A 16979-nucleotide genomic window follows, 5' to 3' on the forward strand; every position below is an offset into this window, starting at 1 on the left:
GGAGAAAGAGAGAGAAGGAGAAAGAGAGAGAAGGAGAAAGAGAGAGAAGGAGAAAGAGAGAGAAGGAGAAAGAGAGAGAGGAGAAAGAGAGAGAAGGAGAAAGAGAGAGAAGGAGAAAGAGAGAGAAGGAGAAAGAGAGAGAAGGAGAAAGAGAGAGAAGGAGAAAGAGAGAGAAGGAGAAAGAGAGAGAAGGAGAAAGAGAGAGAAGGAGAAAGAGAGAGAAGGAGAAAGAGAGAGAAGGAGAAAGAGAGAGAAGGAGAAAGAGAGAGAAGGAGAAAGAGAGAGAAGGAGAAAGGAGAGAGAAGGAGAAAGGAGAGAGAAGGAGAAAGAGAGAGAAGGAGAAAGAGAGAGAAGGAGAAAGAGAGAGAAGGAGAAAGAGAGAGAAGGAGAAAGAGAGAGAAGGAGAAAGAGAGAGAAGGAGAAAGAGAGAGAAGGAGAAAGAGAGAGAAGGAGAAAGAGAGAGAAGGAGAAAGAGAGAGAAGGAGAAAGAGAGAGAAGGAGAAAGAGAGAGAAGGAGAAAGAGAGAGAAGGAGAAAGAGAGAGAAGGAGAAAGAGAGAGAAGGAGAAAGAGAGAGAAGGAGAAAGAGAGAGAAGGAGAAAGAGAGAGAAGGAGAAAGAGAGAGAGAAGGAGAAAGAGAGAGAAGGAGAAAGAGAGAGAAGGAGAAAGAGAGAGAAGGAGAAAGAGAGAGAAGGAGAAAGAGAGAGAAGGAGAAAGAGAAGAGAGAGAAAAGAGAGAGAGAGAGAGAAAAAGAGAGAGAGAGAGAAGGAGAAAGAGAAGAGAAGAGAGAGAGAGACACACAGACAGGGAGAGAAGATTTGGTAGTGAGAAGAGAGAAACAGAAAGGGCCCAAAAGTGGGAGAAGTGGAGAGAGAGAGCGAGCGAACAACTGTGGGGGAGTGAGAGAGATAATATGACAGTGAGGTGCAGGGTGCTGGGGGAGAAAGAGCACATGAGAGAGAACAAAGAGCACAACGGTGAGAGATGGGGTTGAGGAGGGTGCAGCTGTTAGGAAGTGCGAGGGTGCAATTTTGTGAGGGTGCAGGAGGAGAGTGAGAAGGAGAGAGTGAGAGGGTGGGATTGTGGGGGAAGAGTGTGAGGGTGTAAGGCAGTAAGAGGAGTGGAAGAGAGGAATTGGGAGAGAGGGAGGTAATGATGTACTTTAGAATCATAATCCCATTTATGCTGTCAAAAACAAAGCAGCCAATTTGCACACATCAAGTTCCCCTCAACACTGATCAACAAAAATCTTAAGTATTGTTGTTGGCTGTGTGATATACATTGACGGGAGGAGCAGGAAGATACCCCCATCTCTGAAATAATGCTATGGATTCTTCAGCAAGAGGGTGGGGAATCTGTGGGACTCTTTGCTGTAGAAGACTGTGGAGGCCAGGTCATTGAGCGTCTTTAAGACAGAGATCCATCGGTTCTTGATTAATAAGGGGATCAGAGGTATGGGGGAAAGGCACGAGAATGGGGGTGACAAAAATATCAGCCATGATTCAATGGCAGAGCAGACTTGATGGGCCGAGTGGCCTAATTCTGCTCCTATGTCTTACAGTCTTGACCTCCAACCGAATGGTAAATCATTGACCTACCATCTGATAAGAGGGCCACCATCTTGAACACTGCAGCACTCCTTCAGAATTGCACTGGAGCGGCTTCGTAGGGAGCTTGAAGTACCTAACAACTCCAACCAGCAAATAGGGGCAAAACCTGCCTCGTGGATTGGCTTAGAATAATCGAAACATCAGCCTCCCAAACTGTCTCAGTGTTTTGGAGCAAAATATGAAGTCCAAAATTCCTTTCTGGGTTGATAATCCCTTGGCTCACTCTGCAAAGGAAACATGCCATCCATCTGAGTCCAATCTCTACATAACTCCAGTCCACACACCAAACTGCTTCTTAACTTTGCTCTGAGTGACTGAGCTACCCATCTCTCTCCGCTTCCTCCCCACAACCGCCCCCCCCCAACTTTTTGCAGAGGATAACCAGGTTAAAACCAGATGGACCACTCAGCCTCGGTCTAATCTTGGACAGAGGAACAGAATGCCAGATGTGAGCAAGAGTGCTTACCCTTAGTAGTATTTCAGTGCAGGTGTCACCAAGGAGATCTTGCAAAACTGAAGTCATTGCGGCTTGGGAGGTAATTCCTCACTGACTGCAATCATATCTGGAGCAAAGGAGCTCTCCAGACCAATGGCCCAAAGCCGAATCATCTTCAGTGTGGACTTCCTAACCAGAGTATCAGAAATGGGGATTTTCACCACGTTCAGCATCATTTGCAATTCTTCAGATACTGAAGCAGTTCAAACCCAAATGCAACAAGACCAGGGGCCATACCCTAACCTGGGCTAAGTGGCAAGCAACATTTGTGCCATGTAGGGGTCAGGTAAATGAAGAAGAGAAAGTTAGACCACTGAGAAAGCACTCACACAGAGGAGATGATGCCAGAGTACAAAGCAGACAGAGTTCACATGGGAATTTCTGGTGAATTTTTCTCAAGTTTAAATTTAGATTAAGAGTTAGACTCTGACCTAGAACTTCCAGACTGCAAGCTAGTTAAGTACCCAGTTAGGCAGGAGCTGTCCGGCAGTGCCAGGTTTCTGTCAATCAGATCAAAGTGACTGCCTTGAATGGGTGTTAATTATTCTAAGAAGTCTGACAACAGCAGGTTTAAGTCCAACCAATTTATTTGATAGTAAGCTCACAAGCTTTCGGGGTTTGCCCCTTCGTCGGGTGAATGGAGAGTTCTGGCCTCAGACAGAGCAAATAACAGCACAGACAGTTTACAGATTACTGATTAGAATGCAAGTCTTTACAACTCACCTGCTATTCAAGTCTTAAAGATGCGAACAGTATGAGTGGAAAGAGCGTTATGCATAGGTTAAAGAGATGTGTATTGTCTCCAGACAGTACAGTAAGTGAGGTTTTGCAAACCCAGGATCTTGGGTTCATGTTGCATTATCTGTATACCCCATGACTTGCCTGGGTTTGCAAAACGTCACTTACTGTCCTGTCTGGAGACAGTACACATCTCTTTAACCTATGCTTAATGCTATCTCCACTCACATTGTCGGCATCTTTAAGACTTGAATAGCAGGTTAGCTTTAAAGACTCACATCCTGATCAGTAATCTGTAAACTGTGTGTCGTTATTTGCTCTGTCTGAGGCCAGAACTCTCCATTCACCTGACGAAGGGGCAATCCCCGAAAGCTTGTGAGTTTACTATCAAATAAATCAGTTGGACTTAAACCTGTTGTTGTCAGACTTCTTACTGTGTTTACCCCAATCCAACACCAGCATCTCCACATCATTGTAGCAGGAAGCTGAGGCTTGGGAGTGAGTCACCAGTCCACTGTAAAAGCAGTCAGGTTTACAAACTGCACAGACAGGACATTATACCTCAATGAAATGTAGAACAAGTGCAAAATTGGGAATTCGAATCAAGTGGGAATTTCTGTTAAGTTTGTATCAAACCACAGTGGCGCAGCGGTTAGCAACACTGCTCCACAGTGCCAGCGACCCGGGTTCGATTCCCAGCTTGGGCCACCGTCCGTGCAGAGTCTCCCCGCGTCCGCGTGGGTTTCCTCCCATAGTCCAAAGGTGTGCGGGTTAGATGGATTGCCCCCCTCTTAGTGTCAGAGGGACTAGCTAGGGTAAATGCATGGGGCAATTGGGTGGGGTCGTGAATGGTGCAGACTCGATGGGCCGAATGGCATCCTTCTGCACTGTAGGGGTTCTATGACTCTGTCAAGTTTAACACACTGGTTAAGGGTTCATCTCTGGCCTGGTGCGGTTGGGAAATTGGTTCGTGTGTGAATTTTTGGTGCAGCAGGATATATGAGGTACTTTTTGTTTGTATCTTTTTTCCTATCTCCAGTTGCCAGTGAATCTTTTTTTACTTTGTCTCCAAGCCAGGAACTTCCTCTTACTTTCACCGTATAAATTAATAACTAATTAAGTAAATGAGGCTAGACAGACATGGCAGCGGTGGACAGCGGTGTGCCGTGATTGCAGCCTGTGGAAGTCTATGGAATGCAATGCAATCCCTGATGTTAGCATTTAGGTGTCTGCCGCTTGCACAACTGCAGCTCTGTGCTGCTGAGGTGGAGTCAGTGTTGCAGACACTGAGGGGCAAAGCGGGGGAGAGTTATATGGATGCTTTGTTCCAGGGGGAGTCAAACCCCTTAGGTTCAGCATATCTTCATACAGTCAGGGCTGGCCTACAGTCAGGGCCAGAAGGGTGTGACTCAGGAGGAGGCAGATGTGGGGAGACAGCATATAGTGACGGAGGAACCATGACCCCTGGCTTTGTTTAACAGCTATGTGTGGATGAGGAGAAAAGCAAAAATCTGGATGAGTGGACTGACCATGGTACAAGATGCCATTCAAAGGGAGGGCGGGGGGGATGGAAAAAAGGCCAAAAAGAATTGGTAGTGTTCGGAGCCAGTATACCGTTTTTCCTTATTTATTCATGTGACGTGGGTGTCGCTGGCTGGTCAGCATTTACTGCCCATCCCTCGTTGCCCTTGAGAAGGTGGTGGTGAGCTGCCTTCTTGAATTGCTGGAGTCCATGCGCACAGTGCCACTGACTCACAATGCTGTGAGGGAGGGAATTCCAGGATTTTGGCCCAGCGACTGTGAAGGAACGGTGCTATATTTCCAAGTCAGGAAGTTGAGTGGCTTGGAGGGGAACTTGCAGCTATCTGCTGCCCTTGTCCTTTGAGATGGAAGTGGTCATGGGTTTGGAAGGTGCTGTCTAAGGATCTTTGGTGAATTTCTGCAGTGCATCTTGTAGGTAGTACATATTGCTGCTACTGAGCCTTGGTGGTGGTGGGAATGGATGTGGTGCCAATCAAGTGGGCGGCTTTGTCCTGGCTGGTGTTGTTGGGGCTGCACCCATTGAGCTAAGTGGGAACTAATCCATCACACACAGTATACATACACTGTGAGGAAACAAGATGCTATTCTCTGAAGCCACTACTAGGATATCAAAAGGCTGTGTTACCTGCCTCGTGTCAGGGTTAAGGACATCTCCTCGCAACTGGAGGAGTGGGACGATCCAGTCATCGTCCACGTATGGACTAATGGCGTAAATTGTGCTGACAGATTTTGAGGAGTTGGGGTCCAAATTAAAATGCAGATTAAGAGGTTACGATCTCTGGGTGGTTATCTCAGCCTTGTGCCCATTGGCGTAGAGTCAAGCAGGTTAAAGAATTAAACCTGTGGCCCAGAGGGTGCTGTGAGAAGAATGGGTTTCAGTTCATGAGGCACAAGCAGTGTTCGGGGAAGGGTGAGCTGCTTCACTCAAATGGGGTCCTCTTAAACTGGTGTCACAGACACTTTAAAAAAAGGTGTTCCCCAAAGTCAATGTGGACAATGTATACATCTGTGGGTGAGAAACTTAAAAGCAGCTTCTTCCCTGCTGCCATCAGACTTTTGAATGGACCCACTTTACATTCAGTTGATCTTTCTCTACACCCTAGCTGTGACTGTAACACTACGTTCTGCACTCTCTCCTTTCCTTTTCTATGAACGGTATGCTTTGTCTGGCGCAAGAAACAATACTTCTCACCGTATGCTAATACATGTGACAATAATAAATCAAATCAAATCAAAACAAAATTCAATTTAAAAACAATCCAGCAACAAAACCCTTTTGCTTAAAAGGAAAGGGTTAATTTATTTCAAACTATTGGTCTGGAAGTAACTTAAGAAAGGATAATGTTACTAACACATGCACAAAGTTTAGTTACTAAAAGGAGATTTTGAAAAACTTGTAAAAATTGGAATAATTCAGACTCTATTAGGTTTTGAAGTTGAGGTGTTGTCCTGTCTAAGTGAAAGTCTTGAGGTTGCAGAGTTGTCTCTGTAGCTGTAATGACCTCACTGTCAAATTGCCAGAGGTTGCTTCATTAAACAGGTGAGCTCAGTAGATGGAATCGCGTTCGCAGGGAGGAGAGACACACAGTCTCTTACCTCTGTCCTGCAGGCGTGGCACTATTAGCTGCCTAGTTACCAAACAGCAGACCTGTAGTTGTTTTTTTTAAGTGCCTTTCCCTGTCTTTTCCAGGGTTGGGCGTTCCCTGTGGATCTACCTTTTGGAGGCAGCTTCACCATCCCCCCCACACTTTTTGTTTGCAAGCAAGCCAGGATGGCCACTGTGTCAACAATGGCCAATCGTGTTCCAAAGAAGGGACCTGGTTAGTCCAGGCCCCACCTTAGTCTATTTCAGGACCTACTGAATTCCAAGATATCTTTTGTGAATCCTCTTAGAATAAACAGTCTGGTCCAAGTCCGCACCATAGGAGAAACCAAAGAGATCGCAATCCAAAAAAAAAAATCCCTCGACCTGATGACCTACATCCAAGATTCTAAGAGATAGCTGCAGAGTTGACGGATGCACTAGCTTTAATCTTCCAAAATTCCTTTGGTTCAGGAACAGACCCATTAGGCTGGAAAAGGGCAAACGCAACAAAGGGAGGGAGAGAGAAAACATTGAATTGTAGGCCAATTAGCCCAGCATCAGTCCCTGGGACAATTCAGAAATTTAATGTTAAGGAAACGTATAATATGATTAGAAATTAGCAAGGTTTTACAAAAGTGAAATCCTGGTTAATAAATGTATTCGAGTTTCTTGAAGATGTAATTTGTAGGGTCGAGGGGGAGCCAACTGATGAGTATAACTGGATTTCCAAAAGGCACACAAAAGGTTAATAGGGCTCAGGGTTGGGATGATATAGTAGCACGTAGAGAAGATTGGTTAATGAACAGGAGGCAAAATGTGGGGCATTTTCAAGTAGGCAGGGTGCATTCAGTGAAGTTCTGCAAGGATCAGTGCTGGGGCCTTGGCTATTTACATTCATTTCAACGGCTTCAGAGATGCAGACTAATGTAGCTGTTTGCTGATGGCAAGGTAAACTGTTGGAAGGGCAGAGACTGTAGAGAAATATAGAGAAGTTAAACGAGTGGGCAACAGATGGCAGATGGAGTATCATATAGGGAAATGTGAGGCTATTTATCATAGAAACGCAGAGTATTTTTTAAAAATTTAAATGTTAGAGAGACTTGGGTACATTCGTACGGGGGGGGGGGGGGGATTTTCCCATCCCGCTCGCTGCTGGAATTGTAGCAGGCGGGCCCGCGGACCAGGCAAAGATCCATTGATCTCCGGCAGGAATGTCCAGTTTTGGGGCGAGCGTGGCCAGAAAATTCCACAATTAGGAAGGCAAAGGACACGTCGGCCTTTATTGCAATGGGATTGGAGAAAAGGAATTCTGCTACAGTTGTATGAGATTTTGGTGAGACCGCACCTTGAATATTGTGCACAGTTTAGGTTTTCATATTTAAGGAAAGATCTCCATTTTGACAATGAGGGCTCACCCCTTTGGTCCCTGGGATGAGAGGGTTGTCCAAGGAGGACGGGCAGAATAAATTGGCTCGATATTCTCTGGAGATCGGAAAAATGAGAGGCAAACTCATTGAAACAAATAGGATTCTCCAGGAGCTTGACAGAGAAGACAAAGAGGTTGTTTTTCTGAGTTGGAGAATAGGGTCTGTTCACTCAACACAGACAAGGAGAAATTACTTGACTCAAACGTGCATTGAATCTTTGGAATTCACAACCAAAGAACTGGGGTTATGGATATTCCATGGGCCGTATGATCTACTTCTGCTCCTGTTTCTTGTGTTCTTGACATTCAGCATCGCCAAACCCCCTCATCAACTGAAATTTATCCTTAGAAACATATTGGACCAGCCGTCCAATTGTTACAAGCTGGGGATTATTCACCTCTGGCTCTGCAAATCCTATTGACCATTAACAAGTCACAAGTCAGGAGTGTGAGGGAATAGTCCCAACTTGACTAGATAAATGCAGCTCCTCAAGGAGTTCCATCATCATCCAGGACAAAGCAGTTTGTTTGGTCAAAACTTCTCCAATTGTCTGAAGATCCACAAGATGAGCCACAGCAAAGGCAAAAAGCTTATTTAGCTGCACCTCCAACCTCCACCAGCCAGAGGAACAGTGCTGAAGGAGTGCTGCACTTTTGGAGGTGGCATACAACACTGGCATCTACCCAGCAATAAGGAAGTTTGCTTGAGTATGCCCTGTGCACAAGAAGCAGTGCCAATCTACCCCAGTCAATTACTGCCCTGTCAGTCTACTCTCGATCATAAGTCAAGTGATGGAAAGGGTCGTCAACAGCACTAGCAAGTGGCACTTACTCAGTAGAAGTTCTTCAGGATAGCACACTGGGCCAAACCGTCTTCCGCTGCTTCATCAATGGCCTCCTTCCACCAGAAGTGGGGATATTCGCAGAGGATTGCACAATTTTCAGCACCATTCACAACTCCTCAGCTAAAGGCACAGTTCATGTCCGAATGCAGCTAGACCTGGACAATAGCCAGGCTTGGGCTGGTAAGTGGCAAGGAACATACACGCCACACAAGTGCCGAGCAATGATCCTCTCCAACAAGAGTGGATCTACCCATCACCCTTTGACATTCAGTGGCGTCATCATCACTGGATCTCTTGCTATGAGCATCCTGAGGGTTACCATTGACGAGAATCAAATCTGGACTGACCAAATAAATACTGCCGTGATGACAGCAGGTCAGAGGCTTCGAGTGCTGCGGCGAGTAACTCACCTCCTGACTCCCCAAAGTCTGTCCACCATCTGATCACAAGGCACAAGTCAGGAGTGTGATGGAATCCTCCCCACTTGCCTGGATGGGTGCAGCTCCAACAACACTCAAGAAGCTTGACACCATCCAGGATAAAACAGCCTGCTTGATTGCTACCCCAACCATAAACATTCTGTCCCTCAACCACTGACGAACAGTGGCAGTGTGCGTACCGTCTGCACTGCAGCAACTCACAAAGTTTCCTTCGGCAGCACCTTTCAAACCCACGGCCGCTGCCAACTAGAAGGAAAAGAGGGGCAGATACCTGCAAACCACCATCACCGGGAGATCCCCTCAAAGTCACACCCATCCTGACTTGGGAATACATGGTCATTCCTTCACTGACGTTGGGAACTCCCTCTCTGCCAGCACGGTGAGTGCTCCTACACCTCATCGACTGCAGCGGCTCAAGGAGGCAGCTCACCCTTACATTCTGTAGGGCAACAAGGAAGGAGCGATAGGTGCTGGCCTTGCCAGTGAGACCCACACCCCGTAAAATGAATTCTTAAAAAAAAAAAATGATGTTTAATCCCAAGGCCTCTCAGGCAGACGTAAAACACCCCACACGACCAGCCGAAGAGAAGCAAGGTGTTGTGAGCTTGCACATTTCCCTCAGATGATTTGGTTATTCATCTCATTATCATTTGTGGGAGCTTGCTGTGCACAGATGGACTGCCATGTTTCTTACATGAGACCTTCTGGAGTACTTCATTGGCTGTAAAGTGGTTTTGGACATCACAAGTTCACTGACGATATATTAATGCCTTCCTTTCCTTTACTAACTGCACGCTGAAGTTTATTTATTAGCCTCACGTGGGCTTACACTAAATAAAGTGCAATGAAGTTACTGTGAAATTCCCCTCGTCGCCACAGTCCGGCGCCTGTTCGGGTCAACACACCTAACCAGCGCATCTTTCGGAACGCGGGAGGAAACCGGAGCACCCGGAGGAAACCCACACAGACACGGGGAGAACGTGCAGACTGCACACGGACAGCGACCCAAGCCGGGAATCGAACCCGAGTCCCTGGCGCTGTGAAGCAGCAGTGCTAACCACCGTGTCGCCCCTACGCAGGGGAGAACGGTGACAGGGTACGGTGGTCTCAGCCTCATGCCCACAATGAATCCGAGCATTCCCAAAGCTCGTTTCCTCGAGTGAAATACCGTCTGGACGGTCCCACACAAGCAGGTTGAACCAGAGCTGGAAAATTGTCGGATCACCCAAAAGCCTTGTATCACTTACTATTAAAACCATGACAAAAAAAAGATTTCACCAGAGGTTGCTTTAAGGGATAATTTAGTTCCAAAATTCTATACCTGGGAGGTACATTTAGGAATCTGCTTGAACAGGCCATGGAGCAACTCGATACAATGTAAATAAATATCTGAGTCTTCAGCCCAGCCAAGGATTAGGCAGGTTTGGGCAAATCATGTCAAAGCAATCTGCCTCTTTCAACACATCTGTCACAAAGTTTGACAGAACTGCAGCTGTGTTGCATTATTATATTTCAAGTACTTCCTGCAGCCCGAATTCAATGGCTGCAGGAAAGAAAATCATTCGAATGAGTAAAGAAGTAGAATGTGTGTTGGCACAGTGGTTAGCACTGCTGCCTCACAGCGGCAGGGACCCGGTTTGGGTCACTGCCTGTGCGGAGTCTGCGCATTCTCCCCACGTCTGTGTGGGTTTCCTCCGGGTGCTCCAGTTTCCTCTGAAAAAAAAAACGTGCTGGTTAGGTGCACTGGCCGTGCTAAATTCTCCCTCGGTGCACCCGAACGGGCACCGGAGTGTGGCGATTGGGGGATTTTCATAGAAACTTCATTATAGTGTTCAGCAAGTTTAAGTTATAAATTTATTTATTATCGTCACAAGTAGGCTTACATTAACACTGCAATGACGTTGCTGTGAAAATCCCAGCTTGGGCCACTGTCTGACTGTGCAGAGTCTGCACACTCTCCCCTCCGGAGATGAGGGGGTTGGACTATGAAGAGAGACTAAATAGACTAGGTCTGTACTCGTTGGAGTTTAGAAGAATGAGAGGGAATCTTATAGAGACGTATAAGATAATGAAGGGGATGGATAGGGTAGAGGTAGAGAGATTCTTCCCGCTTAGAAAGGACAACAAGGCTAGAGGGCACAGCCTCAAGATTGGGGGGGGGGCGGTTTAGAATGGAGTTGAGGAGGAACTTCTTCACTCAAAGGGTGGTGAATCTCTGGAATTCTCTACCCATTGAAGTGGTGGCGGCTACCTCACTAAATATATTTAAGACACGGGTAGATAGGTTTTTAGTAGGCAAGGGAATTAAGGGTTATGGGGAGAAAGCCGGAAAGTGGAACTGATCCACTTCAGATCAGCCATGATCTTATTGAATGGCGGGGCAGGCTCGAAGGGCAAGATGGCCTACTCCTGCTCCTATTTCTTATGTTCTTGCGTTCCCCAGTCTGCCTGTGTTTCCTCCTGGAGAGTTAGGATATGCTTGATGAGCTGAATGGACACCTTCTGCACTGTAGGGATTCTACGGGAATGTTCTCTGCACCCTCTCTAGACTTGACAGCCATTCTCAGGTATGCTGGTTTGAATTGGACACAACACTCCAGCCTAAAAAGAGTTTTTCGTTTATTTATTAATGTCACAAGTAGACTTACATTAACACTGCAATGAAATTACTGTGAAAACCCCCCCCAGTCGCCACACTCCGGTGCCTGTTCGGGTACACCGAGGGAGAATTTAACACATCCGATGCTCCGAACCAGCACATCTTCCAGACTGTGGGAGGGAACTGGAGCACTCAGAGGAAACCCACGCAGACACAGAGAGTGCAAACTCCTCACAGACAACGACCCAAGCCTGGAATCGAACCAGGTCCCTGGCACTGTGAGGCAGCAATGCTAACCACTCTGCCACTGTGGCACCCCAACTTTACAACCTCGGCTCCTCACTTGATCACAAATCGTGAATTAACGGCGTAAACTGCACTGGAACACCATGCAGTTGCTTATGCGGTGAATCTATAAAAAAGGATCCAACATTTTCTGCACTAATCCTCCCTAAACAAATAAATCATGGTTTGCAAAAGAATTGCGTGGAGACTGGGTTTGATTTTTTTGTTGTACAAGAAGGTGAGGAATGTTCACTCTCGGCCAACAAATAATTCTGACTTCAGACATTCCAAGGTGCAAAATTATTTGCAGCTGATTCTGTCACAACGCACATTGCACTTCTAATCCCACCACCTACACTTGGAATAGACCATCTGGCCATTTATTGCACAAAAGCTTGTGGGAGTGTAAATGACCCAGGCCAGAAACTCCAAGGTATTTTCTGAAGTCAGTCTAGATCCTAAGTTTTTACCTTTAAATTTGGCATTGGGGTGAGCATAAAGCGTTTCACTCCAGGTATGATTCAAGTGACCCACTAGGGAGCTTTTATCAAACCAAGTTTATTTAAGAACACAGTTAAACTATAACAAGAAAAATCTGCAATAACTTTTACCAGTTACAAAAAAATGATATTGCATCAACCTTAACAGCTAAATTTAATGTTACAATTCAAACAACACCCACAAACATTCACCCCATTCTACGCTTGGCACAGAAAGCAAGTATGCTCATGTCATGTTGGATTTTGCAGCATCTCATGTGAATTTGTCCTTTAGAAATTGAATTAAAACTCTGAAGCTGGATAGAGATAGAAGCACGCTGCTTCCTCCCAGTAGCTTCTAACAGCAACTGCGAGAGAGAGAGAGAGAGAGAGAGAGAGAGAGGAGGGGTGGGGGGGGGGGGGGAGAGAGAGAGAGAGAGCAAAACTACCTGCTTCCACCAGCTTCTAGCTCGCAACTAAACGGAAACACAAATCCTGGACATTGCTATGAAAAGGAATTGTCCCCCAGGCATCATCTGACCTGTCAATGATCTCCAAATCAAGCCCCAGTCAGCAACCCCGAGGGATCATTAAAACCCCAGGAAACTTAGCCCAGATTAAAGTAAACACATTATCTATTAACATACTTCAGTAACAATTAGAGGTCACCGCTCACGGATATTTCAGTGCCTAAAATAAAATGCTAAGAGCTGCTTGGGAAAACCTGCAAACAAAAAGACTAAAATAGATTTCTTCAAGGCACAGTATCATCACTGGAGCTTAATATGTGCAACTCGTCCACAATGTTTTCATACAGTGGCTACACTTCAAAGGCACTTCATTGGTTGTGGTGCAACTGTGGACATAATGGTGAGCTACTCGATGAATGCATGTCTTTCATTTATAAAGTGAAGCATATCTGGTTAAAAAGAAAAGAAATTCGGCCAAGATAATTCTTTTTTTGAATATGTGGGAGGGAGAGTGGTGGAACTGAAAACAAACTGGATGAATTGCTGCTGGGAAACAGGATCTAGGAATAATCAGCCATAGACTCATGCTGGGAGGTTTGGAATGACAAACTGGATAGGCCAATGATTGTCTTTTGCCCAAAGCACAACAATGTTGGTCTACATCACCTCCGATTGCGCATTTGTGCATTTTTGCAAGGTTCTTATGCAATGTTTTAATCAGATAAATGCCTGGCAACCATTCCTTGTGTGCCTCGTCTGGTGACTATGTCTTCACTGTTAGACTTAGCACACACCCAAGCAGAAATAATTATTCCAACTGCAATCTTACCAACAACGTCAATCCATAAAAGCCACAGTTTTCCCAACCACGGCAATTCTACAGACAATTTCTGTAATGGAAGGGTGGACCCCAATTATGGAATTCCATCCCATTGACATTTTCAAAGTTTTAAAGAGTTTATTTATTAATGTCACATGTAGGCCTATATTAACACCACGATGAAGTTACTGTGAAAATCTCCTAGTCACCAGTCCAGTACCTGTTTGGGTACACTGAGGGAGAATTTAACATGGCCAATCCACCGAACTAGCACATTTTTTGGGCTGTGGGAGGAAACCAAAGCACCCGGAGGAAATCCATGACCTGAGCCGGGAATCGAACTCCAGACCCTGGCGCTGTAAGGCAGCAGTGCTAACCACTGTGCCGCCCATACTTACAATGCAGAGGATAGTGAACAAATCTCCTTTTAACCTTCCCTTGGAAGGATAATGCCATTATTCTTTCACACAGATTTACTGAATGAAAACAAAATGAAGTAAAATTTCACTTTGCGATGGTAAGCCACATGAAGTAGTTTTTCAGGGAAGCTGAGTTTCACAGTACAAAGGGTCAGGAAAGCACTGCTTTCATCCTGTCTCAGAAGAAGAAGTCAGAATTGGAGGAATGAACAGAACACGGAGGGCTTGGCTGAGGTCGGGAGGCCATGGAGGAATTTTTAAATTCTTATTTAATATTGGTTAATGAGTACAGGGGTGATGGGTAACTGGAACTGGGTGTGTGTTAGGATGTGGGTAACATAGTTTTGGGCAAGTTTAGCTTTATGAAAGCTTCACCTTTGCCCTCACCAGATGCAGAGATTAATCATCATGCATGCCATACCCTCCCGACATAAGAAAATCCAGAATGAATTAGGGATCTTACAGAATCACAGAATCCCACAGTGCTGAAGGAGGCCAGTTAACACATCCAGCCTGCACTGACCACAATCCCACCCAAACCCTGTCCCCATAACCCCATGCATTTACCCAATTCCTTTCCCCTTACACTAAGGGGCAATTTCGCATGGCCAGTCCAGCTAACCCTCACATCATTGGACTGTGGGAGGAAACTGGAGCACCCGGAGGAAACCCACGCAGACACGGGGAGAATGTGCAAACTCCACAAAGACAGTGACCTAAGCTGGGAATCGAACCTGGTTCCCTGGTGCTATGAGGCAGCAGGGCTAACCACTATGCCATCCTGCCACCCAAACCTTGGGCTCGTCCGGGACCTTCCTAAGCCAACGTACCATTTACCCCAAAAGGGCAATCTAAAAAAGTACAGGTTACATCAGAGTCCAAAGCCCATTTCCAAATCCTTTATTACCCATAATGACGAATGGATTGGGCTGCAATTGCTTTACTCGTTGATAACTTTATTATTCTAAAGCAGCAATTACACCTGGCACTCCAATGTTTACTTCAGATTTTTGGCAGCTGCAGCAGTTTGCTTTTGTTCACTGCCAGGGATTTCCCCCTTGACGTTCTGCTCCCCTGTTTCTCTCCCACCTTGGCTGTTTTCCCATTTCCTCTCTCTTGCCTGACCAATCCTCACCTTAGTTCTTGCCTCCTCTTGTCCTGACCTCTGGACTTGGTTGGGGGGGGGGGGGGGGCTCTCTCCAGCAGCCAGAGTCCCGGTGCCATCTGGCATAGGGCAAAACGAAGGGGGCAGGGTCTGATGGGTGGGGCCCCACTGCCACTCTGCATTTGGGCCGAGTGACAGAAGGGGGAGGCCAGCGATTTGGGGCTGGCCCACTGGGATGAGGGTGGGGGCAGGTGGGTTGGGGTGGTCAGCCTGCTGGCGAGGTTGGGGCTGCTGACAGGGACTATGCGGTGGTGGTGGTGGTGGAGAAAGGAGAGTGTGTTGGGGTTGCTGGCTGGTTGGGGGGGGGCACCAGTGATTTATTCCACTCTTTACGCAAATTCGACACTAAGCACGTTTTGGGGAGAAATCGTCCCTGACATCTTCTCTGCCGTAAGGTCAGCACTATGAAACATTAATCTGTTTATTTCTCCAGAGACGCTGTCTGATCTGCTAAGCCTTGTCCAGCAGTTGCTGTTTTCACTATACTGGCAGCCGATGCACTGTCTTTTTTGCCAGATCATTTCACCAGGTTTCTACATCAGGTCTACGGCACAGAAACAGTCCATCCGATTAACTGGTCTTTTCAGGTGTTAATGCTTCACAAGATCCACCCAGCTTACTTCATTTCTCCCTCGCCTTCTTTTCTGTCGAGTACTGTACTCGTCCAGGCTGGAATTCTCCAACCTCGCTCACGGTTGGGATTCTCCAGTCCCGCTGCAGCGACTGGAGACTTGGCTTAGCTCAGCTCCAAATTCTCCGGACTAGCTGGCAACGGCAGCGGAGCGAGAGAGGCCGCAGAATTCCAACCTCAGCCTCCTGTTGAATGCACTTATCTCAATTATCTGGGGCTAAAGGGATCGAGGGATAGGGGAGTAAGGGTGGGTTGTGGGGTGGATCAGGATACTGAATTTGGTGATCAGTTATGATCAAGATGGATGGTGGAGCAGGCTCGAAGGGCCAAATGGCCTACTCCTGCTTTTAGTTTCTATGATTACACCTCGCGGTAGCCAGCTGCACATTTTTGTTCTCTGGGTGAAGAAATTCCTCCATTGAACTTGTTAGTAACCATCTTAAATTGATGATTCAGGCAAGGATAGCAAAGAACGTTTCCTGCATTCTGACATTGCCAGCAATGCTCATGTCTCAGGAACAAATACACAATAAACTTCACACACTTCACGCTCTTAAATTGTGAACAGGTTAAAACAAAAAAGGACGAGAGAACAGCAGTACGTGCCTGCGAGATATACAAAAGCAGTACCTGTATTTATGAATGATTGCATTAAATAATCTGCCATCTCTCCAACACGAAGTGAAGTTCTCGCATCTGACTCCAGCATAGCCCTCTGTTGTCTGTTGCGACCACAGTAATAATTTCTCCTTGGCGGACATGTCCTCAGACTCCCCAGTGACATGGATATCAGAGATCTGGAGAGCAAAGTCTGACATTAGTAAAGTGTATCCGGAGGCAAAGGGGTGATGCCAAAAAAGCCCGATTCTTTTTTTTTCCCCTCTGTGACAAGGAATCATGCACACATTACAGCAGAAAGTCACTGCAACGCGACGGCAACAAAAATTATAGCACTTCTTATGAATTTTGTGAGTTTTATGATTTTATGTGAATGGACCCAACGCGCATTAAGTCGATCTTTCTCTACAACCTGTGACTCTAACACTACATTTGGCGCTCTCTTCCCTTTCCTTCTTTATGAACAGTATGCTTTGTATAATCAGTTCACCTTCTACTGATGTTTAAAGCTCATTTATTAAAGTCACAAGTCGGCTTACATTAACACTGCAATGAAGTCAGTGAGAAAACCCCCAGTCGCCACACTCCGGCTCCTGTTCGGGCACACTGATGGAGAATTCAGCATGGCCAATGCACCTAACCAGCACGTCTTTCGGACTGTGGGGGGGGAAAACAGGAGCGCCTGGAGGAAACCCACGCAGACATGGGGAGAACGTGCAGACTCCACACAGACGGTGACCCAAGCCAGGAATCAAATCCGGGTCCCCGGCACTGTGAGTCATCAGTGCTAACCACCGTGCCGCCACACTGCTG

At 46.4% G+C, this 16979-nt stretch overlaps 1 protein-coding gene across 3 annotated transcripts in view; it reads right to left on the minus strand.

Annotated features, from left to right (window-relative positions):
* The window catches only part of dst (dystonin), a 614201-nt gene that overhangs the window by 355919 nt on the left and 241303 nt on the right, over positions 1 to 16979 (minus strand). For all 3 annotated transcript variants that reach the window (XM_080191940.1, XM_080191941.1, XM_080191942.1), the window contains one exon: positions 16179 to 16345. In XM_080191940.1, coding sequence (XP_080048066.1) covers positions 16179 to 16345 — 167 coding nt within the window. The remainder of the gene's footprint in view (positions 1 to 16178; positions 16346 to 16979) is intronic.

This window comes from Carcharhinus amblyrhynchos, chromosome 7 (genome assembly GCF_965287045.1).
Source record: "Carcharhinus amblyrhynchos chromosome 7, sCarAmb.v2.hapA, whole genome shotgun sequence".
In the NCBI taxonomy this organism is placed as follows: domain Eukaryota; kingdom Metazoa; phylum Chordata; class Chondrichthyes; order Carcharhiniformes; family Carcharhinidae; genus Carcharhinus; species Carcharhinus amblyrhynchos.